Below are 25,894 nucleotides of genomic sequence, written 5' to 3'. Positions count from 1 at the left end.
TGTCTCAAGTCGTCGCCTGATGTTCCTTTTAAGCTGAGAAGCCTCCTGTTGGCTTCGTGAGCCCACCCACTGCCCTTAAGTCGATGGTGAGCTTGCTCTTTGGATGGTGATTGGCTTCCAAGTGATGGTTCGTACTCAGTATGTGGGCTTCTAACATACATTCAAGCCTGAATGTGGGGCTCGGAGAATGCTGGGAAAATCCTGCCCTGGGTACCTGAAATGCCAAGTGTTTCATTTTCCAACACGAGTGCACACTTTGGACATGAATATTTACACAAAGAAAATGCCACTAGTACAGTAAATTGTTCTCTTCACAGTGTATAGGAGGATGTACAAATGATTTTGCTGAACTGAGAAGGTTCTTTGTTGAAGCTGTTTACAAGAAATAGAAAAAGAGTCAGTTTCCCAGTTCCCAACTATCCCAATGTCATGACCATAAAAACAGGAGACACATGGGCATGTGGAGGATTGAAAACAAGCAAGGCTTTTTTAATGATCGGTATGTTCTGTGTAGTGTGTGTATTCTACAGAAGTGACTTGTTGAGTGGGGGACAATTGTAACATGTTCTGCATGTTTTTGCCCAGGCTACAGAATGAGAAATGGATGAATGTCCGGGTAGGAGACATAATCAAATTGGAAAACAATCAGTTTGTGGCTGTAAGTGCTTGTTAAAATCCTAATTATTTATAAATTTGTTCTCTGGATTGAGGCAATCCTGCCTGACTGTATTTATTGCTAGGAATGTGTTATTGGGTGTTCTTCTTGAACAGCTTCAGTCTATTTGCAATTAAAGCTGTGCCCCAATTATATATAGTTTTTTTTTTGAAAAGTGTTTCAATTCTTCTTCTAGTCTGTGAAAGCCCCTGACCATACATGAATTAAATTGGGATTCAGCTCCTCCTGCCACTTGGTTGTTACAAAATGGGATTATGATTTTGAACAGTGTTTGATCAAAGTCCGTGTAAAGTGAAATATAACTATTTCAGATCAAATAATCTGTAGCATTAAAGCAGTGTGGGTCTGTACCTCCTTACTGGAATTCAATTCTGTATTGTGCACTAATCCTGTCCGTAGAAAGATGAGTGCTGAGAGTAAGTCCTGCAAACTATATTTATGCATGCAGTTACCATGCTTTATTACTGATGGAAAGCAGTTTTAAATTGCTGGGGGTTTCTAAGCTGTGAGCTGCAATAGGGTTAGCTAAAACTAATGAGTGCATTCAAACTTTGTCAAATTCCTGATCAAATAACAACCAAACTCCTGGAATAGCCCATTCCACAAATAGGCATCCAGTCCAGAAGGGATAAACCACTTCAAACAGAGGTCCGTTTTCATACAGAGAGCAGTGATATGTTGGAAAATATTCCTGACATTCAGAAACAATGGATTACTAAATTCACTGTAACACAACAAAATGTGTGTACACAACTCATAGCTATAATACATGCCTTCTGTCTCACTTATCTGTTGTGTGAATAGTTTCTATGTTTAGCTATACTCCTTTTGTCTATTTTGTCAATTTTGTGTGACTCACTGTCCTAGCAGCTCTTCTGGTTCCTAATCCTGGTTTACTACACTAACTGACTTATCTGTCTCCTCAATGTAGCAAATATACTGTATAATGTAACTACTTTTGTAGAGAATCCTGATTGGTCCCCTCTGTGCCCATACTGCCTTCTAATGTCATTGATTGCTTTCAGCCTCTCTGTCAGTCTCGTTATTTTTCAGCTCCTTTTTTTCAAAGCTTCTCCCCTTCCCTCCTCTCCCCAACACCTACCAACCCACCACCACCTCCATCACCCACAACCCCACAACCGTACACTAAAGAAAACTAAAACCTTCTCTACACTCCTGCCAAACACCACACTTCTATTCACTTCCCAGAAACACATCCCTAATCTCAACTTCCCCACACCGCATTTTTGCAATAAAATGCAGTACTGCTCATTAAATCAAGAAAAGGGACCTACCGTTGAGATCTTTAGATATCGTTGTATTTTGCTACCGGTGAATTGAATAGGGAAAGGTCATTTCTGTCAATTTACCTTAAGCAGTTACTTGTTTGACACTGTAATTCTTGGATTGCTGACAGGTTGTTTTTTTATAAATTCTTTCTGCCTCGTGTTCACCCTGTTCAAGCCCTGCCCCTATTGTTCCCTCCACCCCACTCTCTCCAAGTTCTGAGGGTGAATTTAATCCATGAATTCCTTCCGTGGTGTCATACTGATCAGGCAGTACCTCATGTTCATTAGGGAACCTTAACATTATTCTTTCAAGTTTTAGTTAAGTCCTCCAGCGATTTTTCCAACTTTCTATTCACTTTGCCACTCCATCAGAGGAATTTTGCTTCAAAGATAGCAGGAACTGCAGATGCTGGAGAATCTGAGATAACAAGGTGTAGAGCTGGATGAACACAGCAGGTCAAGCAGCATCAGAGGAGCGGGAAGGCTGACGTTTCGGGCCTAGACCCTTCTTCAGAAAATTAGGCCCGAAATGTCAGCCTTCCTGCACCTCTGATGCTGCTTGGCCTGGTGAGTTCATCCAGCTCTTCACGTTGTTATATCAGAGGAATTTCGCTGCCCGTTTTTATGAATGAAAAGTTGGTACAATTTTGGTTACACCATACCTGTCACTTTCAGCCTCCTTATGCAAGGGAGGCGAAACTCGTGTTGGAGGCAATGTATCGAAAGCCCATCGGATTAATTATGGGATGAGAAGGTTGTCCTGTAATGAATGACTGTGTAACTTTGGCCTATGCTATTTCTGGAGTGTAAATGAATGAGAGGTAATCTCATTGAAGTCACATGATTCTCCAGGAGCCTAGCCCTGGTAGCTTTCCCCTGGCTAGGGAGTCTTGAAATTCAGGGCACATTCTCAGGCTGAGGGTCCAATCTTTTAGGACCCAGCTGAGAATTTTCGACATTGGGAAGGGTTTCAAATCTTTGGAGTGTTGTGGGTTCTCCGTGGTATTTAAGACCGAGACAGACAGTTTCTCAGGGAATCGGTGGATCTGAGGAACAGGCAAGACAGTGGAACTGAGACCAACAATCAATCGTGTTCATATTGAATGGCCAAATAGGCCTGAGAGACTTTGTAGTCTACTCCAGCTCCTATTTCTTATGTCCTTAAATGTATATGGAAGCAGTGTTGCAGGTTCAGAATGCTAATCCACTGTGTTCTGATTAAATATGATTTCATTTGATGTATTTTCTTAACCTTCACTCGTTACATCACCTTTCAGGCTGATCTGTTGCTGCTGTCAAGTAGCGAACCTCACGGTCTTGGTTACGTTGAGACAGCAGAGCTTGATGGGTAAGTGTCTGGGATCTATGTCCAATCCAGCAATATCAATTTAACTTGCAAACTAAACTGAATCTGTTAATTAGAGACGGCAAGCAATTTAATGCTTGGTGGAATCGCTAAAATGTAACGTAGCCTTGTAACTGGCAGATATTCCACAGCTTGCAATGTTGCATCTTTATACATCTTTAACAAACAAAGTGAATTCATTCTCTCCTCGCCCAGACCCCAACGCTTCTCCATCAATGTGTGAAAGTTGCCACAGCGACGAGAACATTCCTTAAATGGGGCATCTATTGTAAACCCCTTTTTAAAGAAAGCACTTACAACTCCACTCCTCCTCTGTTACAGACGAAATTCAGTGTGTCACGTTGTCAGTGTTAATAGTCTAATAATCAATTGCTCATCAGAGAATGATTAACTCCATGCATTAAGTAAAAACCAAAAGAACTGCAGATGCTATAAATCAGGAACAAAAACAAAGTTGCTGGGAAAGCTCAGCAGGTCTGGCAGCATCTGTGAAGGAAAAAACAAAGCTAACTTTTCGGTTCCAGTGACCCTTCCGCAGAACTGAACTCCATGCATTAGTTTATTTGAAGCAATAAACACATTAAAAGTTATGAAACAAACATGAAGGCAAACCGACCGATTTCTGTACGGCTTGCGAACCCACAGCAGAAAAACTGCAAGGCAGATTCACAGCATTGTATATACACAGCACGTGTAGTTTTTAAAGGCGAGCTCTCTTCAAGGCAAGGTATACATTCAACACAATTCAACCCCCAATGTTTTCCTCCATCTATGAGAATTGAAGATGTCTAGGCCACAGACATTTTGTGATCTGCAGTGAGTCGTGAAGGCCATCAGGAGATGTGTTTGGGAGATAGTAAGTCTGCCTATTTGTTCAGAATTTTTTTTTTACAAATAGCTTGCTGTAGCTGGCATTACATTTCCTAGCCCAGGCCACTATTAGTGAAACCAGTCCAATGAGTGATGTGAGCAGGAATCATCCTGGTTCTGTGAGTCAAACATGGGATCTCCAGATTTGCACTGAGAAGTTCCTCATACTCTTATTCCCAAATCACAAGGCATTTCTATTTATTTTCTCACTGTTCCTTTCTTCTCGACACTTGTGCCTGCCATATGGACCATTTTTGGAAAGCCTTCATAATACATGTCTATATGATATAATATTGATTCCACTAGCTATGAATTTTTGTCCGCGCTAAATGTGCACTTGAAACGATAACTCGGTGGCGACACACACAGCTCTGAGTCAAAAGGTTGTGAGCTCGAGTCCCACTGTGGAGATGTGAGTACCAATACTTCAGTGCAAGACCGAGGAAGTGCAGCAATGTTAATGTTGGTCAATCGAAGGGTTAAACTGAGGCTCCAACTGCCCCCTTCACCTGGATATGAAACAAACCATGATACCGAGTGCACCTCGTGTTCAGGCCAAAGTTTATCCCTCCACCACCACTATGTACAGCAGATTGTCTGGTTATGATCACATCACTGTTAATGGGATCTTATGGTGCACAGATTGATACATTTTTAGCATTACAACATGAAGGTATAAGCTTTACAGAAAAGGTGGAAACATGATGCAAATCCTGAGAAAGGCCAGTGTGAAGGTCTGCTCATTATTTTGTACTTTGCTGAGAATTTGCAAAAATTCTCAGGAATGTCAAATCTGATTGGAAAGTTGACACATGCACCGTATTGACTTCAGAATATACAACGAGAGATGGGTCCTACGTAGAAATGTTGCCCTAATAAATAATAATATTAGGAGCTGCAATTAGGAGAAGGTGAGCAAGACCAAAAAAAGTATCTGGGACAGGAACTATTAATTTTATGACATGAATTGTATTCCAGACATGAAATGAGATTGGAGAGAAAGCTATTTGAATATTTCATTTGTTCTCAATTAAAAGGAATAATCAGATTTTTGCTAGAGAGAGAGAAACAACACCAGAAGATTTGTGCACAGAAAATTTTCTTCTGTGGTGTTTGATGAAGCAGCTCCTACTGACTGGAATACTCATTCCATGCCTTCATTCCTTCAACCTACCCAAACATATGGAATTTTAAGTGCATCAAACCATGCAGAGTTCAGTTGATAAAAAAAATCAAAAGAACTGCGGATGCTGGAAATCAGAAACAAAAACAGAAATTGCTGGATATTCTCAGCAGGTCTGGCAGCATCTGTGGAGAAAAGTCAGAGTTAACATTTTGGGTCCAGTGACCCTTCTTTAGAACTGACTTTCTACAGAATTAACTTGATGATTTGCTTAGCTCTTTACTGGAATCATACATGCAACATCCTTCTTTTCTCCACCCCTACCATTACCATCAGGTTTTATTGCTGCCTTTTGTAAAATAATCTTTGCAGAGGATTTTGAAATGGTCAGCCATCCTTGATAAAGATCAAGGCAGATTTCAGACAGGTTAGACTTTGGGAATGGATGTTCGCCTTGACCGAGGAGTCCAGAACCAGGGGCCACAGCGTAAGGATATGGGGTAGACCATTTAGGACCGAGATGGAGAGAAATTTCCTCTGCTTTCATCTCAGCCTGTGGAATTCTCTGCTAGAGAAAGTGGTTGAAGCCAAACTGTATTACATGTTTTTGAGAAGAAGTTAGATGTAGTTCTTAGGGCTGAAGAAAAGGGTATGAGGAGGAAGCATTGAGTCGGATGATCAGCCATGATCACATTAAATGGCGGAGCAGGCTTGAAGGGCTGAGTGGCCTACTCCTGCTCCTATTGTCTATGTTACTTTGATCTGCAAGTTGGCAATTACAGGCATCGAGTTCCAGTTGCTGATGGTGGCCGCCCTTTTCTTGTAGCATTTCCCTCCCTCGGTGCCACTTCACTTTTCATCAGCTGCACATTTTAAAGTTGTGTCTGACCTTTCTTTAATCCACTCGTGGGACACTGGCATCGCTGCAGAACCAGCATTTGTTGCCCATCCCTAGCTTACTAGGCCATTTCAGAGGGCAGTTGAGAGTCAACCACATTGCTGTGGGTCTGGAGTCACATGTAGGCCAGACCGGGTTAAATTGGCAGATTTCCTTCTCTGAAGGACATTAGTGAGCCAGATGGGTTTTGTTGGTAAGGGTTTCATGGTCATCAGTAGATTCTTGAATCCAGATTCTTTCCTGGAATTCAAATTCCATTACCTGCCATGGTGGGATTCGAACCCAGGTCCCCAGAACATTAGCTGAGTTGCTGGATGCATTATCCAGCAATAATACCTCTAGGCCATACTTAGTTCAAGGCAAGACTGAGTTTTTAGCTGGTTACTGTAAAAGCTGGTCATTTCTGTTGTACAATGATTGGGTCTTAGCTTTTAAGTGCCCGTGAGACCAGTACTTGTAAAGTGGAGCCACCTGGTGACTGTAACTAGTTGTTGCAGTCACTATTTGGAAATTATTTTCACTGTTTAAATAGGTGAGAGAGTTAGTATATTTGTACTTCAAAACAAGTCACAAATCTGAGCATTAATAGGGAAACGATGAAAGAGACTGTATTTATGTATCATCTCTAATGCCCTCAGACACTCTACAGGTAATAAAGTCCCTCTGAAGTATGTAATCTCTCTTGTAATGTCAGAAGCATAACTGACAGTTTGTGCCCTGCAAATTCCCCAGAAGCAGCACAATGTTAGTGGATGTTGTTTGAGGGATGAAGGTTGAATATTAGGCTGCTCCACTATGAAATTGTTAAGTGTGCACCATCTCATTACTACCTCTTTTGTCATCTCCACTATTGCTGAGGGACAGCTTGTCCAGCATTGAGTCCTGTATGAGCAGAAATGTTTTCAGGTTAATAGTGAGAAGTCTGGAGCCATTATTTTCAATCCTCATTCCAAACTCTGTTCCATAGCTACTGACACCATCTCTCATCCTGGCAACAGTCTGAGACATTAAACTGCTCTGTTTGCAATCTTGGTGTCATTGTTACAATCCCTGTAGAGACTGATAACTTTTAGAAAGTGATATGAATTTAAAACTGATATGAAACAAAGGATTTCATGACAATATTCCACTTTTTTACTTAAGCAAAATAACAACATTGGCTAGATATTACTTAATAGGTAGCGAACACAGTAAACAACAAAGCAGGTAATCTCTATTACCGTCTTAACCCAACCAAAAACTACACATCACATTTGTACATTACACTGCACAATCAGCAGAAATGTGGACTTATGTTTAAAGTCCCAAGCTTCTCCCAGTGTTAATAAAATCCCCTTGCATTGTCCCACTGGAGTAAATCTCCAGTACCTTTTAAACAAAAAGTTTTTCCACTCAATCTTTTGAGTGTGCTTAAATGGATTTCCAGGGTGGCATGATGGCTCCGTAGGTAGCGCTGTTGCCTCAGAGTGCCAGGAGCCTGCATTTGATTCCAGCTTTGGGTATTGTCTGTGTGGAGTTTGCATGTTCATCCCATGTCTGCATGGGTTTCCACCCACAGTCCAAAGATGTGCAGGTTAGATGGATTGGCCATGTTAAATTGCCTTCAAATGTCCAAGGATGTACAGGCAAGGTGGATTAGCCAATGGGAAATGCAGGCTTATAGGGAACACTGGCTGGGTCTGGGTGGGATGCTGTTTGGAGGATTAGTGCAACTCAATGGGGCGAATAGCCTCTTTCCATACTCTGGGGATCTCTGATTCGAATGGTGGCGACTTTGTGGCTGTAACTGTTCATTACCTTTGTTTCTTTGAACTGGGAATCTGTCCTCACCAACACTGAGTGGTAGTTAATGCAAAAGAAATTTTTTTCTTCCTGTGTGACATAGCAGCATCTGTTATGGATCTTCTTTTCTCAAATTTCTTGCCTCTTCAAAGTTTGGGCAGCAGCAGGACCAACTATCCCCTCCTTGTGTCCAAGTGTTAAAACCTGCATCTAACATGGAATAAGATTTCATTTGAGATTCTGCCTCCATATCAAGCAGATCACACAGGTTTGTCTCCAGAAGGATTTAGGATGAGGTCACATTCACCTTTCCACATTACTCCATTTTACCTCGAATTAAAGGAGACAGTTTGAACATAACTGCCTTCAGGAGCCCAGTATTTGTAAAACAGTCACATTTGATCTCAGGGTGAGCTTCAGTCCTCATACTCTAGTCATCTCTATAACTGTCTATTTTCACCTCAATTAGATCACCCAACTTCATTCCTGTCTTAGCTCAACTGCTGCAAACCTCGTTTGTGTCTTTGTTACCTCCGACATTCAATTCTTCCAATACACTCCTGGCTGGTCCCCCACGTTATATCTTGCCTAAACTTGAGGTCATTCAAACACTGACGCCTGTGTCTTAATTCACAACAAGCCCCCTTTACCTGTCACTCCTGAGCTTCCTCATCTCCCATTCCAGCAGCTCCTTCTTTGCAAATCTCACCATGGCCTTACCCCTCCCTATCTCTTTCATCTCCTTCAGCCCCAAGATGCTCCGCACCAGCTGCACTCCTCTAATTATAACCCACTGGCTTATCTCCAAAGTTTTGTTACGCTAAAGGCACTATATGAAAATAAGTTGTTGTTTTACTGCACTGAAACAGGCTGAGAGATCCTCAGTTTATTTAATGTGATCTCTGCTGAAGTGTCAGGCTCGGTTCTGTGCCCAAAGACTCTGATGAGGGTCTTGAACCCACAACTTTCTGACTCAGACAAGAGTAAGCCAGAGGATCAATGCAGTTTAAAGTATGTTTTTTACTATGTAAATATTGATTGAGGACAGCGATTATGGGGCAGTGTTCTATAGGATAGGTAGAATGTAGCTTTCTTACTGTAATTTTAACCCTTCAAAGACCAAGATATTTTGTACTAAACTCTGGTTGTGCAGTGGTATCATCCATACCTCTGAGCTGGGAGGCCTCGGTTCAAGATCCAGCTGCTCCAGAGGCATGTAATAATGTCTCTGAATAGATTGATTAGAAAGTATCTAAAAATATCACTTGCAACTACATGCCACGTTAGGAATAATTTGGTTCTTCATCTGTGTGTTCAAAATTGTAATGCATCTTTAAAAATGCTTAATTTGAAAGCATGTTTCTGTGTCTGTTTTGTGCACAATGATAACATTATATTCTTCTGACTTCTTCAAACAGGGAAACCAATTTGAAAGTTCGACAAGCACTGCCAGTAACTTCAGAGCTCGGAGCAGATATGTGTAGGTTGGCAGAATTTAATGGTGAGTTTAATTTCTTCTACTATTTTCGCTAAGGTCACCAGGGAATGGTGCTCAAATGGGAGAGGGTTTCCAAACACCGGGAGACCTGAAGTGAAGTAACTGCCAGGAAATAACAGTGGATCAGGAATCAGAAATGGCATTGTCAAATGCATTCAGTTTCATTGCATGAAAATGAACAGCATTGTTTTCTATAGTCTGCTGCAACATGCCAAGTTCATACACCAGTCTTCTCCATGTTGATACTTGTCACTTGCACAGTATGCACTTAAATCATTAAGTTATCAACAACATCATTACGCTCCCACACAAAATCTGCTGAATGTATGTGTGTGTCAGGTTTGAAATAAAGCAAGGCGCCAGGCATGGAAATTACACTGTAAATGAACAGGGAAGGTCATGTTGAAGATTACATTAGTCATGTCAATTTCATGCATTGCGTCTCATTTCAATTTGCTTATTTTTACTTACATTTTTAACATTATTTTTGAGAAAGGTGTACATTCCCTGGCAAGGCCAGCATTTATTACCTGTGCCTAGTTGCTTTTGAGATGGTTGTGGTGAGCTACCTTCTTGAATAGCTGCAGCCCAGGGGTTTAGGTACGTCCATAGGGAGGTCCAGGATTTTGATCCAGTAATTCTGAAGAAACAGTGATATAATTCCAAGTCTGGATGGTGTGCGGCTTGGAGGATTTCGCTGTTCTCGTGCATCTGCTGCTTTTGTCCTTCTTGATGGTGGAGGTAACAGGTTGGCAGATGTTGTCAGAAAAAAAAGGCTTGGTAAGTTTCTGGAGCACATACAAATGCAGCCATAATCACAGAGTTGTTACAGTGTATAATAAGGCCATTCAGCCTACCATGTTTGCACCAGATTTCCGAATAAACAGCTCACTTAGTGAATCTTAATGCACTGGTGTTTAAATGACATTAGTGATTGAGAGGGGTTTGGGTGAATGGGGTACCATTCAAGCAGGTGGCTTTATCCTGAATGGTGTTGAGCTTCTTCGGTGTTTTCGGAGCTGACTGAACCAAGCATCCATCAAAGTCCAGACGTGGGCTATGGAGAGGGTGAACCTTTCCAGGACAGAGGTCAGCCACTCATTTCAGAATACCCAGCCTCTGATCTGTTCTGGTAGACACAATATTTACATAGTTGTTTTAAAGTATCTGCTCAATAGTAATCCCTAGAATCAATCTTCCCAACCTTTTTTTCCAATATGACCCCATTGCAAACTCAAGCTGCCATGATCCCACAGGGAGAATTGCATAACTGTGGGTCTGCGGGGAGAAATGGTGTTATAAGCGTTGGAGGCATGTGAAAAGAGTATTGGAAGCCCTGCTGCCTCAGAGCTTACAATTTCAGGATCTCAACTGAAGATTGACCCACAGTTTGGGAAGCTATGTTCTAGGATATTGATGCTAGGGAATTCACGAAGGATAATGCTACACCGAGCCCTAGGTTTTGAAGTTTGGCTTTCAATAGTCACAACTACCCAGTGTTGAATTTATTCCGTGTGCCACTTTTAAAGTTGCATGAAGAATTTTGATCATTTAATTTTAAAGTTTGTACTTTAGTTTGGTTCTGCAGTGGGAGTAATGATTGCAGCAATTTGGCACATCAATTCATATTCAGTCTATAGTATCTATAAAATGAATCACATTGGAATGGTTGAATTCAGTAAATCTTGTAGCCATTAGAAAGAGAAGGGTTCACCTAAAATGCCCCTACACTTAGAAACATTGGAAGCTTATTATCCAGTGCCAACTGGCTGAAATATTTTTCTGAACTTAAAGATTAATTTTCTAGAATATTGAGCAATAGATTCAAGAAGACAAAATCCAATGTGCTGCGTCTCCCCAGATAAATGTTCTTAATACATAACATTAGTGGCTCACTAATGGAACTTGCATTGTTTGCTAACCACTAGATGTAAAATACAGGCCAGTTGTGGCTAAACAAGTCATTGGTGCAATCTGGTGGCGATGGCGAAGATAGTTCAATATAATTCCCAGATGTGTATTCCATCATCACCATGATCTTCCCTATCCCACCATCATGCAATTTATAATTTGTCAAAATGCTGGCATACCTGGTTCAGTCCCAATTCAGTCTTGCCCTACAGATGAAACCTATAAGTGGTGAGAAGACTGTCCTGATTCCATGAATTCATCAGTCAACTGGATCAGCTTGTGATGGATTCACCAGCATCATTGGCCTGACTTGGTTTTTACTTCTATAACTTCTTATGTGCTCAATTTTCACAGTAATTCACACGTAATGATAAAGTCAACATAATCCTACTGAACCATAGGCTCACTGTCTCGTTAGGGTGTCAGACAACTGTCGTTCGTTTAACCACGGGGTCACCCTGCCTCAAGCGAGGGGGAAGAGATTGAGAAGGACAGTCCTTCACGGTAACCTCAGGCGGTATGGGAATTGAACCCACACTATTGGCAATACTGTGCATTGCAAAGCAGCTGTCCAGCCGACTGAGCTAACCAACGCCAATTCACATGTACACTGAGCTGATCAATAAGCATTTCCTACTCTTGTGCTTACATGATGGCATCACATGAAATCTCTTGTATTTACCTAGCTCCCTATCACATCCTCTGAAACAATTTACTACGAATAGATTACGTTTGAAAAACAGTCACATGCAGCAAAACACACACAGACAGCAAACCACTGAATGAGGATTGTTGAGAAATTGAATCCAAGGTAGCATTTGTAGCTGCTTGACCCAGGGAAATGAGGCTCGTTTTCACTGTCCCCAATTTACTGAAAGAGTACAATTCAAATATAGAATGCAAAAGTAAGGGCATTAATGAGATGATATGTGGAGTAATGTATCCAGTTTTGTTAAGAATAAAGGGAGCAATTGCAATTGAAACAGTTCAGACAAGATTCACTTGCCTCATTTTTCAGCTAAAGAAGTTCTCCTAAGAGGAATGTTGGACAATTAAGTCTGTATTCATTGGAGTTTAGATGGATGGGAGGTGATCTTCTTGAACATATAAAACACTGAGGGAATTTGACAGAGTGGAAGGATTGTTTCCTCTTGTAGGAGAGATGAGAACTAGCATAAAAATAAGGTGTCTCTGCTAATTAGGGAGGATGAGGGGAATTTTTCTTCTTTCAGAGGGTCACAAATCTGTGGAACTCAATTTAAATTGGTGGTAGCAGGGTCATTAAATATTTTTAAGGTTGAGGCAGATAGATTCTTGATAAACAAGGGGGTCAAAGGTTATCAGAGTTAGCCAGGGAAGTGTGCTGTGGCCACAATCACAACAGCCATCATCTAATGGGATGAAGGAACAGGCTCGAGGGGCTGAATGGCTTACTCCTGCTCCTAATTTGCCTTTTTGTGGCAGTAGCCAATAAGATCATAGCCCAAACCATTTCAAGGACCCTGTTGTGAAGTCTGAATGCAAACAAATGATTTTAACTAATTAAAAGTCTTAGTCAGAATTGTTGAAATGGATGATGTTGAGTTTGTTGGTGATTTGCGATTCTTGCAAAATTTTAGGATTGTTTGCCTCTTTGCTCAGATTTCCTCCCAGTCTGTGGTCAACCGATTATACTTTTGATAGTTGTGGACTCTAATTGCAGATTTCCACATAGGAATGTGAAGACTCATCAAGTATGAAGTATTTTTAGTTCTTCTCTTGACTATTGACCCTTAACCTGATTACCATTGCAATTACCTGGGTCACTGGCTTTGAATGGCTCAGATTTGTACTGAAACTAATCCCAAAAGATAAATTAGCTTCTGACAGGCTGGATCAGCAAGTGAAACCCACTTTGTTGCTGTATCCCTTAAAATAGCTTCAGCAGCATATTCAATTTCTCTCTCAGCACTTGAGTTCACACTGAATAACCAGGATATTGTCTTGCATATCTAATTAATCTCAAGCCTCAGCCTCCAAGCACAATAAATTGTACTGGGGTCATGCTGTCCACCATTCCTATCCACAATGTGTCATGTTACAGTTCTTATCCTTAGGAGTGAAGAAATGGCTTGAGCAATTACTCCCAGTATAAGTAAGCTGAATAAAATTAACAATAAAAACAGATAACAGGCAGACATATTTAGCTCCATTCTCTATAACAGTTAATTAAGGAGGATTTGTCAGTAATCCCTTCACAAGAATACTTTAACACATAAGCATTATTGGCACAAAAACCTCGTTTTGATTTGTATGTGAATAGGCGAAGATGCTGTTTGATCAGAAGCTCACACTGTTCAAAATTAAAGCAGAAAGCAAATGAATTCTCCTTTCTTGTACATTCAATGTAATTATAAAGATGATTGAGATGGTTGCTAAATGAGCAATGCAGTGAATTTTTAACAAGCTATCATTTTCACTTGAAAATCAAACCAGCTACGAATCAAAACTCCCTGTGCAATAGGAAAGGGAAGATTTGGCATTTTCCACGTAATTACTGATACTCAATGAAATTAAAGGAAAAAGGAGCTTTGAAAACTGCAAATCCTGAGGATAGGATTTTGTGTGCAGACTGTTCAATATAGCAGACATCCATCTTTATTAAAATAATTTCTGCCACATGCAGGCTAAACCTAATACTTAGAAAATAAGTCTATTATGGGTTGATTTTGATGGATACTTAATTTGTTTATTATTTGTTTCTGTTACTAAGTTAATGCTCATAAATAATTTCCCTGTATGGTCTGTGCGCACAGATACACACACGTACGCACCCCAGTCTTTTGTTTATTAGAGTTTACAAACAGAAAGTGTTCGTTTTTAGTTTAGTTTTGTATTACTGATGTTTGGTTTTCTGGAAGAATAGGTACATGTTATTTATTTATTTATTGCCATGTGTGTTTTTTTACAAAATGCAGCGAAAAGTGTTGCACAGTATTGCCACTCTCCGACGCCATCTTAAAACAAAGAAAAGTAAACCAAAACATAGAACACAAAGGCAGAGAAATAAAGAAATAGTATTCAATGTTACACAACTTCTTGTTAAGAGCTCAGCCATTGGCGTGATGGCCGGGCACGAGCCCCCTTTGCTGCTGGAACAAGTGTTGGCACTCTTCGGCGCCATCTTGCCTCCATCAATGCCCCCACCACTAAGAGTCCTTGTTGGACCTCGCCAATGCAGCCGCCACCGATGCCACTAGGTACTGCACCAGTCCAAACTCGATCCCGCCGCCACCACGACTCTGCTTCGGGCTCACCTCATCCATGCTGCCTGGACCTGCCTCCAGGTCTCTCCCTGGGCACAAAGTCGCCTCTGCTGCTGCCTCCACGAATCTGCGCTGGACACAGATGCCACCGGGAACCAAAATCTGCCTCGGTCGCAGCAGGCATGCGTCGGTGCAGAAGCGCTGGGTTCACTTTGAGTCCACACTGCGGCTCACTCTCCCACCGCTGCAAGTCCGCACCGGGTCCACTTCAAGTTAGTGCTGGGCTCACCCGCTGCAAATATTCCAAACAAATGTACGAATTAGAAGCAAAAATAGGCCATTCAGTCCTTCAAACTTGTTCTGCTGTTATAGAGTCATAGAGATGTACAGTACGGAAACAGACCCTTTGGCCCAACTCGTCCTTGCTGACCAGGTATCCTAAATTAATCTAGTCCCATTTACCAGCATGTCCCTCTAAACCCTTTCTATTTATGTACCTGTCCAGATGCCTTTTAAATGTTGTAATTGTACCAGTCTCCACCACTTCATCTGGCAGCTCAGTCCATACACGTACCACCCTCTGAAAGAAAAAGTTGCCCCTTATGTCCCTTTTAAATCTTTTCCCTCTCACCTTAAACCTCTGCCCTCTAGTTTTGGACTCCCCTATCCTGTGCACCTTGGCTGTTCACTCTATCCATGTCCCTCATGATGTTCAACAATATCATGGCTGACCTGTTTGTGTTCCGAGCTCCACATTGCCATTCATCGCCACCCCCTCCCCACCCCTCCTGCCCGATAACCTTGGATTCTGGTGCAGAAAGGGAATCAATCTACCCCCGCCTTAAAAATATTCAATGACTCCACCTTCTGATGCAGAGAGTTCCAAAGGCACACAACGCTCGGGGAGCAAAAGAATTCCGTCATCTCTGTCCCCAGAGGGTGACCCCTGATTGTAAAACAGTTTCCTCTTGTTCTAGAATCACCTGCAAGAGGAAACATCTTTTCCATGTCTACCTTGTCCAGACCATTCAGTTTTGTAAACTCCAATCACATCACCTCTCACTCTTCCAAACTCCAGTGCAAAATATTACAGCCTAGTAAATGATTGTGTTTTACTTTAATACTATACCAGAAATTTTGTTCTGAATAGTCTAGGCTGCTGAAAAGAGAAAAATACATTTTCTAATTTAATTGCTATCATGGTTATGCCGAGAGACATTGGGATGTTCTACTGATCACTCCCTTCCACAACAGTTGTGCAAAAGATTGTTACAAAGTTGTAACATTAGTTTTGACAATCTGGCTTGGCTCATCTGCCATTTAGGACATGCGTTCGTTCTTGTAACCAATGGCGAGCAACTCTCAGAGAATTCGAGTGATTGAGATGGATATCCTGTCCTGACCTCCTTGTAAAGACTCAGTTCAAGACACTTTTGGGAATAGAGACAAATACAAGTACAGGCTGTGTGAACCGTGCTACTGCCTTGCTGAAGGAGCAGAACACTTCCAATTAGAAAGAGCTTTTGAGAACTGTATTGCATTCAGACAAGAGAAAAGGAAAGGCTAAAGGTAAATACGGCGCCTTTCACAACCTCCAGATGTCCAAGGGCCACTGAAGAACTTTTGAAGCCTATAGAGACTGTTCTGCAGGACATGTGGCAGATAGCACAGAGAACGTTGTCTCACAGCAGCAGTGGCCAGGTAACCTGGTTTGGCGTTTTTAACCAAGGAATAATGTTGGCCAGGACACCAGAGAAATCTATCCCGCTTTTCCTTGAAACAGTGCCATGGGATCCTGAGAGGACAGACTGGACCTCTGTTTACTATCTCATCAGGCAAACGGTGTCTGACAACAGAGCACTTAGTAATGCCTTGGAGCATCAACGTAGACATTGTCATCAATTTGGAATGTGGGGCTTATCTGAAACGGCATGGTGAGCAACTGAAATCTCTCCGGTCCAAAGCAAGGAGTGTAGAAATTACAAACCATAAAATCCGGATAATGTTTATAACCATATTGTGTCTCATATCCATCGATCAAGTATTTGCATGTTTGCAGACAGAAAGAGTAAATGCTGTGCTTAAATGCTTCACAGACCCCTAAATGTGACTCATCTGTGTAAGACAAGAACAAACTATTTGCCACAAGAGGGTGTGGACAGAGTTGGATTTCTGGTCGCTGTTTCTGAGTGTGTTTAACTACTTAGTCATTTCTGTCTCAAAAATTAGAGTTTGAAATGTTTTTCTTTGGCTGCAGGCCCGTTGCATGGAGGTAGATTACCTTGTTCCCGCCCAGTTAGTGGAGGTTCCAACCAAAGGCTGTAGTTAGTTTTGTCTGTTACTGTACAGCAGGAAGCAGCTAGCCAATGTGGGAAGGTCTCTCATGGGCTTGTCTGAAATTGCTGGAACCCTCGGCAGTCCACTTAGGGTGAAATAGCAAATGTTCCACAGTTTGCATGGACAACATGGAGCGCGTTTGCAGTTGAAAATGCTGAATGTACTCAGCTGGCCACGCAGCATCGTCAGAGAGAGAGAAAATGGTCAACATTTTGGGTTAGATGACGTTTCATCAGAACTGGAAGAAATTGGAAAGGAACAGGTTTCTAGCAAGTGTAAAGGGAAGGAAGAAGGCAGAGATAAAAGAACAAAAATGCTCGTTTTCTGCTGAGAGGGTGGGGCAGAGAGATTAAATGCAGAAAGCGTGCAAGTTAAAATGGGGTAGTGATGGGACTAGAAAAAAACAAATTATTTATTCCCTCATGGGACATGAGTCTCACTGCCTGGCCAGCATTTATTGCCCATCCCCTAGTTGCCCTTGAGAAGGTGGTATTAAGCTGCCTTCTTGAACCACTGCAGTCCACATGCTGTAATTTGACCCACAATGCTCTTAGGGAGGGAAATCCATGATTTTGACCCAGTGACAGTGAAAGAATGGTGATATATTTCCCAGTCAAGATGGTGAGTGGCTTGGAAGGGAACTTGCAGATGTTCCCATGTATGTGCTGCCCTTGCCCTTCTAGATGGAAGTGACCATAGGTTTGGAAGGCATTGTCTAAGGATCTTTGGTGAATTTCTGCAGCGCGTCAAAATTGTGTGCACTGATGCTACTGAGCATCGGTGGTTGAGGGTGTGGATATCTGTGGATGCGGTGCTAGTCAATTGGGCTGCTTTGTCCTGGGTGGTGTCAAGTTTCTTGTTTGTTGTTGGAGCTGCACCCATCCAAGCAAGTGGGGAGTATTCCATCACACTGCTGACTTGTGCCTTGTGGATGGTGGACAGGCTTTTGGGAGTCAAGAGGTGAATTATTCGCTGCAGTATTCCTATCCTCTGACCAGCTCTTGTAGACGCTGTGTTTATGTGACAAGTCCAGTTGAGTTTTTGGTCATTGGTAACCGAAGGATGTTGTTGGTTGAGGATTCAATGATGGTAACACCATTGAATGTCAAGGGGCAGTGGTTAGATTGTCTCTTATTTGAGATGGTCATTGCCTGGCATTTGTGTGGCACAAATATGACTTGCCACCTGTCAGCCCATGCCTGGATATTGTCGAGATCTTGTTGCATTTGAACCTGGGCTGCTTCAGTATCTGAATAGTTGTGAACGGTGCTAAACTTTGTGCAGTCATCAGCAAACATCCCCACTTCTGACCTTTATGATGGAGGGAAGTTCATTGATGAAGCAGCTGAAGATGTTTGGGCCTAGGACACTATCCTGAGGAACTCCTGCAGAGATGTCCTGGAGCTGAGATGAGTGACCTCTAATAACTATAACTATTTTCTTATGTGTCAGGTAAGATTCCAATCACTGGAGAGTTTGCCCCCTGATACCGACTGATTCTAGTTTGCTCGGGCTCCTTGAAGCCTGACTTAGTCGAATGCAGCCTTGATAAGAAGGGCTGTCATTTTACCTCACCTTTTGAGTTCAGCTCTTTTGTGCATGTTTGAACCAAGACTGTGATGAGGTCAGGAGCTGAGTGACCCTGATGGAACCCAAACTGGGTACCAGTGAGCAGGTTGATGCTGGGCAGGGACTGCTTGATAGAAACCTGTGGATGACACCTTCCATCACTTTACTAATAAGGAAATGTAAAATCATTGAACAGATCCAGTATAGAAGGAGACCATTCTCTCTATTAAATTGGTTTTGGCAAGTGCATCTCAGTTAGTCCCACTCCCCCCATCCTTTACACATAAACCTGCAAATTCCCTTTTGGAAGCTGCAATTGAATCTTCCTCCACCACACTCACTCACAGGTTGTACATTCCAAGTCCTAACCACTTGCTGCATTATTTATCTTTTCCTCCTGTTATCCGTTGGTTGTGTTGCAAATCAGCTTAAATTGATCATAGAATTACTAACATGTGGAAGCATGCCATTCGGCCCATCAAGTCCACAGCAATCCTCTGAAGAGCATCTCCCACCCAAACACTAATCCCCTACCCTGTCCCTGTAACCCTGTACTTCCCATCTAGCCTGCACATTCCTGGACACTGGGCAATTTAACATGGCTAATGCACCTAACCCGCACAGCTTTGGACTGATGTTCTCAGATTCTCAACTCTTGGGCCATTGGCGATAGCTTTACTGACGTCAACCTTCTGAAAAAAGATAGAAGGAGCTGTTATGATCTGAAACTGTTGAACTCTGAGTTGAGTCTAGCAGGGCACAGAACAGCAGGTCATCTTTCATTAATACTTGATCAAATGCATAGTTGTATCTAGTCAGCACAATTCTTTTTATTTTGCACTCACTTGCTACTTCGCCATCTGGCACCAGGAAGTTTTCAAACTTTGACTGAAGAAATTTATAAATCTTGGAAAATGACAGAGAAAATAAATTTGCTCCTGATGAAAGCAGTCTGTTGATCAATTATAGAAGAAACCAGCCAATTCATTGTACTGATTTCTCTCGTCAAGATTGTGAAATTCATCACAAACCTTTACCTTGGCATTTACTTTTAATTAATTCAGGAGTGTATTTTTTGCAAAAGGAAGATGAAAATATTTGATCAGGCATTTCATGCAGCAAATAAAATGCAATCCTTTGTATTTAAATGAACATTCTGAGCCTGTAAATCAGAAATATCCAATGATCATAAAATCCAGCGCAGAACGATATCACTCTGCCTATTGTACCCACTGGCTTTTTGAAAGAAGCTGAAAAATTGGTCTCATTTCCCTGATCCTTCTCCTTGGTTCTACATATGTTTCACTTTATATCAAGGATAAATCCAGTTCCCTTTCGAGCGTTGGTTTCAAATCTGAAAGAAAGACCTGCATTTTTATAGCACCATATATCTCAAAGCCAATCAAGTGCTATTGGAAGTGAAGTTATTATTGTGATGTAGAAAAACATGTAAACCAAATTGCATTCAGCAAACTCACACAGATCACAACATGATCATGAACAGCTAATTTTTTTTTGTGATGCTGATTAGGGATAAATATTGTCCAGGGCACCAGGGATGAATGTCCTTGTTGTTTTTCAGAATACTGCCAGGGCATCTTTTACATCCAGCTGAGCAAACAGATGGGGCTTCAGATCAACAACTCAGGGACAGTACCAACAATAGTCCAACGCACCTCCAGCAGCCCACAATGTACTGCACTGGAGTGAGGGACCTTGATTTTTGTTCTCAAGACCTGAAGTGGTACTTTGTAATCCTGGGCCGGGTGTGCTACCAACTGAGCCTTAGGCGACACCTTCTAAATATGATTCAACACACTTTCAGGCAATGCATTTCATATCATCAATGTTCCCCTAAACCGCTTTGAGGGTCTACACTTGGTGATCAGCATCCCGACATTGTTCCCACCATTAACTTCCAGTTTCAGTCATGCACAGACCTCAGAGGTCACAGATGTAAAGAAAATATGAGAGAATGTAGCACAGCACCATAATTGACGGCAAAAATATTCTTCTCATCACCAAGGCTGGAGGGTTTAAGTTATAAGGAGAAGCTGGATAGTCTGGGACTTTATTTTCCCTGGAGGCTGAGGGGTGACTTTATAGAGGTTTATAAAATCATGAGGGGCATGGATAGGGTGAATAGCCAAGGTCCCCACCCTCCACCCCAGGTTAGTGGAGTCCAAAACTAGAGCGCATAGGTTTAAAGTGAGAGGGGAAGGATTTAGAAGGGACCCAAGGGGAACATTTTCACACAGAGGTGGTGCATGTATAGAATGAGCTGCCAAAGGAAGTGTTAGAGGTGAATAAAATTACAACATTTAAAAAAACATTGGACATGTATGTGGGTAGGAAAGATTTAGACAGATATAAGCCAAATGCAAGAAAATGGGACTAGTTCAGTTTAGGAAACCTGGTTGGCATGATGAGTTAGGCTGAAGGGTCTGTTTCAGTGCTGTATAACTGTATGACTTTCCTTCCTCTTCCCCTCCTATTCTTTTTGCCAGTAATCTTAATTTTGGATCCCCTGGTTACCTGTGACCTGTCACTTCTATGTGTGTCTTTTAAATTACTATATTGAAACATCACAATTCAAAACCACTATTCAATAGTATTGATATTCAATAATATATAATAAATCATGTATGTTGAGATGGTGGGGAACTGTTGTTTCCATCAAAGCCTTGCTAAATTACAGAGACAAACTCTTGTGCGGTTTGGTTTATTTCAGCTTTGCATTTTAGTCAATCCAATCTCACTTATTTGCATTATCTATTCAAGAAGAAATAGCATTTGGATCAATTTTCAGTAGGGACAGTTTTCATGAACTCAGATATCCAGTGTGTATCTTGGGACCAGCATTTGAATCATTTGCAAAAGAAAATAAATGGTTCCCTTCAGTTAGTGCAAGTTGGCAGAACTAAAAGTGTCCATAACTACTGGGCACCTCTAGGTGAAATTATCTATTCACAAAGCCATAACAATGCCTCATACAAGCAGTGAACCAATGTATCCGCGCAGTAAGGACAATTCTGACATCAATTTGTACCTTTTGGGCAAATTAAGGGACCTTTACATTGCAGGTGGCTGCATTATTTTAGACCTTTGTATGTCTGATAGCTCACTGTCACCTTCTTAAGGGCAACTAGGGACAGGCAATAAATGCTGGCTCATTCAATGATTCCACTGTCCCACGAGTGAATAAGAACAACTTATTAATGTTAGGAAAAAGTGTGTTTTGTTTCATACATAACATTGATGTTATAAAATTCATCAAAGAGATCCATTTTGCTGAATCACTTTGTGCACTTCATTTTAGAAGATCCTCTCAATTTGTTTTCTGCTTAAATTAGAAAATAAAGAATGGGTTTGCAAAGATAAGATTTCTAAATTTCAGTTGGAGGGTGATTTATTTAGTAAGTAAACACTGCGTTTCCACTAGTCAGATGTGGCCAATATTGCCAGATTGTTGTCAAACTGGATAGATATCAGTGGAATGCATGGAGCAAGTATGGTCTGGTCGTGCCAGCTTCTGCACCATGTGAGCTGCTACTTCCCCAATGCAGGTTACTTCCACCACCCTCTTTAAAAGTAGGAAACTACATAGAATCCCTCCAATGTGGAAGCAGGCCATTCAGTCCACACCGACCTTCTGAAGAGCATCCCACCAGGATCCACCCCCCCCTACCCTATCCCTGTAACTCTGTAATTCCCACGGCTAACCCACCCAGCCTGCACATCTTGAGGGAGGAAACCAGAACATCTCGCGCAGACACTGGGCGAACGTGCAAACTCCACACTGATAGTCGCCTGAAGGTGGAATTGAACCCAGGTGTCTGGTGCTGTGAGGCAGCAGTGCTAACCACTGAGCTACCATGCTGCTGTTCAGGGCCTGCTTTCTCTAGAGTGGGAGATGGAAACCACTTCTGGTTTAACTAACCGAGTTCTTTGCAGTTAACAAGATATAGTTAATTGTGTATTAGCAACCAGTGACCAGTTACATTGACATTTACAGAAACTTTTAGGAGGACTAAATGTTAGGTCTCACTCTGTCCAGATCTTAAGCTGTTCTGCCCACGGGTCCCTCTGTCACCATCATAATGGGTGATGTTCAGAGCGGTCTTCAGAATTACCCCTTTCAGTCCCAAATACAACAGTGGATAACATTTCCAGATTTTCAGATTTTATTTTAGTGTTTGTGTGTGTTTAAGAATTGAGCAGGTCACCTTATATTGATGTGTTTACTCTCTTTTGCTGTGCCAGGGGAAATCATTTGCGAGCCTCCAAATAATAAATTGGACAAATTCACTGGGACACTATTTTGGAATGATAAGAAGTACTCACTAGATAATGAAAAGATGCTACTTCGAGGTTGCGTGCTACGGAACACAGAGTGGTGTTTTGGCTTGGTGATCTTTGCAGGTAAATCGCAGATCAGTGCAGACTGGATCATTAAGAATAATTCTGATAGCCTAATTTTAAAAAAAAGTCCTTTACTTTAATGTCCTCCGTATCCTTGGAATGTGCCAAAGTGCTTCAGGGGCAATTAAGCATTTTTGAAGTATAGCCACTTTTGTGTAAGATAGAAGATGCAGCAAGCTCCCACAAACAATGAGACAGTAACCACATGATCTGCTCTGGTGATGTTGATTGAATTATTGGCCATAATGTCTGGGGTAGATCCCTGCTCTTCTTTAAATAGAAGCAGAGGAATTGTTTATACCTACTGAAGAAGGTATATGGGGTCTTGGTTTAAAATCACATCCATGCAAAAGCAAGTCAAACACACAGCACTTCCCTCGTTATTACAGTGATTGTACACATTTAAAGCTGGAGTGGGACTTGAACCCACAGACAATGGTGACACCAATTAGGTCAAACTGATAATCTAACACTTAATAATTTGATTCAATATTATGAATAACACACCTTCATCTTTACATGTAGGGCCTGATACCAAGCTAATGCAGAACAGTGGCCGAACCAAATTCAAACGAACCAGCATAGACCGACTGATGAATACTTTGGTACTGTGGGTAAGTGAATGTGTTCACCTGTAGGGCTACAGAATATTTCTTATTTTACAGATTGGAAATAGGATTTTTTTAAAGCTTAACTTTTCATGAGATGCGGGCATCACTGGCATGACTGATATTTATTGTCCATCTCTAATTGTCCTTGAACTGGATGGCTTCAATTCAGAGGGCAGTTGACCGAATGAATGTGGATATGCATTCTCATGTAGGAACAGACCAGGAAAGACCCTGAAGGATATTAGTGAACCAGTTAGATTTTTATAACAATTAATGCTATTTCATGATTGTTATTACTGTGACTAGCTTTGTGATTTACAAAGTGAATTTTAAATTCCACCTGATGTTCTAGTGGGATTTGAACACATAACCTCTAAAGAATCAGCCAGTCTGTTGCATTATGAGTCCATTGACGTTACCGCTACGCTGCCATTTTGTATGGATTACTTATAGTTATGTGGAGTGTGTGCAATTTCATTTCATGAGTTTGGATGAGTAATAAGATGATACTTCTTTATTCTAGAGGTATTAGAGCTGCCTTCTCCTAGTCATTACTAGAAATGTTGAGGAATTCTGTCAATCGTCAACATAATTCAAATTGATTTCACAAACACTTACAACATACTGTATATGTTCAATCAAGCCTTTGAAGTAAATGACGTGGATATGTTAAAGAGGTGGGGATAGTTAGATTTGGAGGAGAAAGGAAAGGAATGGAGGAACTGCTGATAGGGTTAGAGGAAGAGTGGTGAGTGGAATCTCATGTGGACGATAGAACAAGTGAGCCAAATGGCCTACTTTCTGTGTCAAACTCAATATAATTGAAAAAAAACAAAGAACTGCAGATGCTGGACCAAAAACAGAAATTGCTGGAGAAACGCAACAAATCTGGCAACATCTGTGGAGAGAAAGTAGAATCAACATTTCAGGTCCAGTGACCTTTCTTCAGAACTGGTTGTAGCTAGGAAAAGGCAGTATATGTATTAAAGATGGTTGTGGGGGGAATGGAGATGGGGTCCAGAGACAAAGAAGATCAGTTGGGCAGACAAAGGGCTGGATAATGAACAGAAATAATTCAATGTAAATCAACTTCCATAACGGTTAATAAACCATTAATTTTATGTAACTATGAAACAACCCTGCCTTAATGTTTGAGTATATTTTGCTTTCCTGACATACCCTTCCCTTCTCTTATTTTGATCAGGGAAAGTGGGGTAGTCCTGCATATAGACAGCATGCAGCACAGCTAATAGTACTGAAGTCAACACTGTTGCAGGACTGAGTTCGCCAAACTTAGTATTTGCAAATGCTGGGGGATACGATACAGTAAATGAAGTGGGATCTCTTCTGAGTTAACTAAGATTCTCTCTCCAGATCTTTGGCTTCCTTGTGTGTATGGGAATCATTTTGGGAATTGGAAATTCCATTTGGGAAAGTGAAGTCGGGTATCATTTTCATATCTACCTGCCCTGGGACGAGTGGATGAAAAATGCGATTTTTTCGGGATTTCTAAGTTTCTGGTCGTACATAATTATCCTGAACACAGTTGTACCGATCTCACTGTATGTCAGGTAAGCCATTGTTCACAGTGAATTCTCTGTAGGATGATACATAGAGATTTCCTCTCATTCCTTTGCTTTCAACGTTCAATTTTATTTTTTTGATGTTAATTCCAGGGAATATTCGTGCGTTTATCAGACTGACAAATCCACAGTAGCACTCATCAGCTTAAAACTGCACTAGTTGGAATTATTGATGGAGGGATTCCTGGGTCATGCTATGACTGTGTCTAACAGATTGGCCTGTCAGCACAAGGCCCAGTTACTGGGCTCTTAGAGAAGGGCCCTCTGTAATTTGGTAAATCCACTGCATACAAAACGCCATCAGCAAACAATGGGAATTTTATTTTAAAGTATTTGAAGTTTCTGTCTGGAGCTAAGTATAAGGGATGCTCCCCAAAACCCTTTTAAGATTGGCAGATGTGTATATTGCCTCCATCAGGTGGAATAAATTTGACAAAAGAAATTTGCTGGTAGTTAAATATGAGAGAGTGTGATGCTTGAGGGTGAGATTTTCTGACTTTTTTTTTCCCCTCACCACCAACACCAATGCGTATCAGGTGCCTAAATGGTCACCCAGTAGGCAGGTTACCACTTCATCCCTTGGGACAGTGATGTCCCACTCCACCTGAAGTTGCTGGCCAATCAGGGGGCAGCACCACCATGAATAGCGGTGCCATGTCAGAGACTGAAGTTACAAGTTGCATAGCAACATTGATGTTCTGGAGCAGTAGGCAA

General features: G+C 41.5%; 1 protein-coding gene across 1 annotated transcript in view; it reads left to right on the top strand.

Annotated features, from left to right (window-relative positions):
• The first annotated feature begins 588 nt into the window (after positions 1–588).
• The window catches only part of atp8b4 (ATPase phospholipid transporting 8B4), a 93,113-nt gene continuing 67,807 nt past the window's right edge, over positions 589–25,894 (top strand). The window contains exons 1-6 of the mRNA XM_048615920.1: positions 589–658; positions 3,243–3,313; positions 9,423–9,505; positions 22,828–22,986; positions 23,512–23,600; positions 24,972–25,168. Of these exons, the coding sequence (XP_048471877.1) occupies positions 605–658; positions 3,243–3,313; positions 9,423–9,505; positions 22,828–22,986; positions 23,512–23,600; positions 24,972–25,168 (653 nt within the window). The 5' untranslated portion in view covers positions 589–604. The remainder of the gene's footprint in view (positions 659–3,242; positions 3,314–9,422; positions 9,506–22,827; positions 22,987–23,511; positions 23,601–24,971; positions 25,169–25,894) is intronic.

This window comes from Rhincodon typus, chromosome 33 (assembly GCF_021869965.1).
Source record: "Rhincodon typus isolate 14 chromosome 33, sRhiTyp1.1, whole genome shotgun sequence".
Classification (NCBI taxonomy): domain Eukaryota; kingdom Metazoa; phylum Chordata; class Chondrichthyes; order Orectolobiformes; family Rhincodontidae; genus Rhincodon; species Rhincodon typus.
Note: the sequence above shows the minus strand (reverse complement) of the source record. Positions and strands in the feature narration are given on the sequence as shown.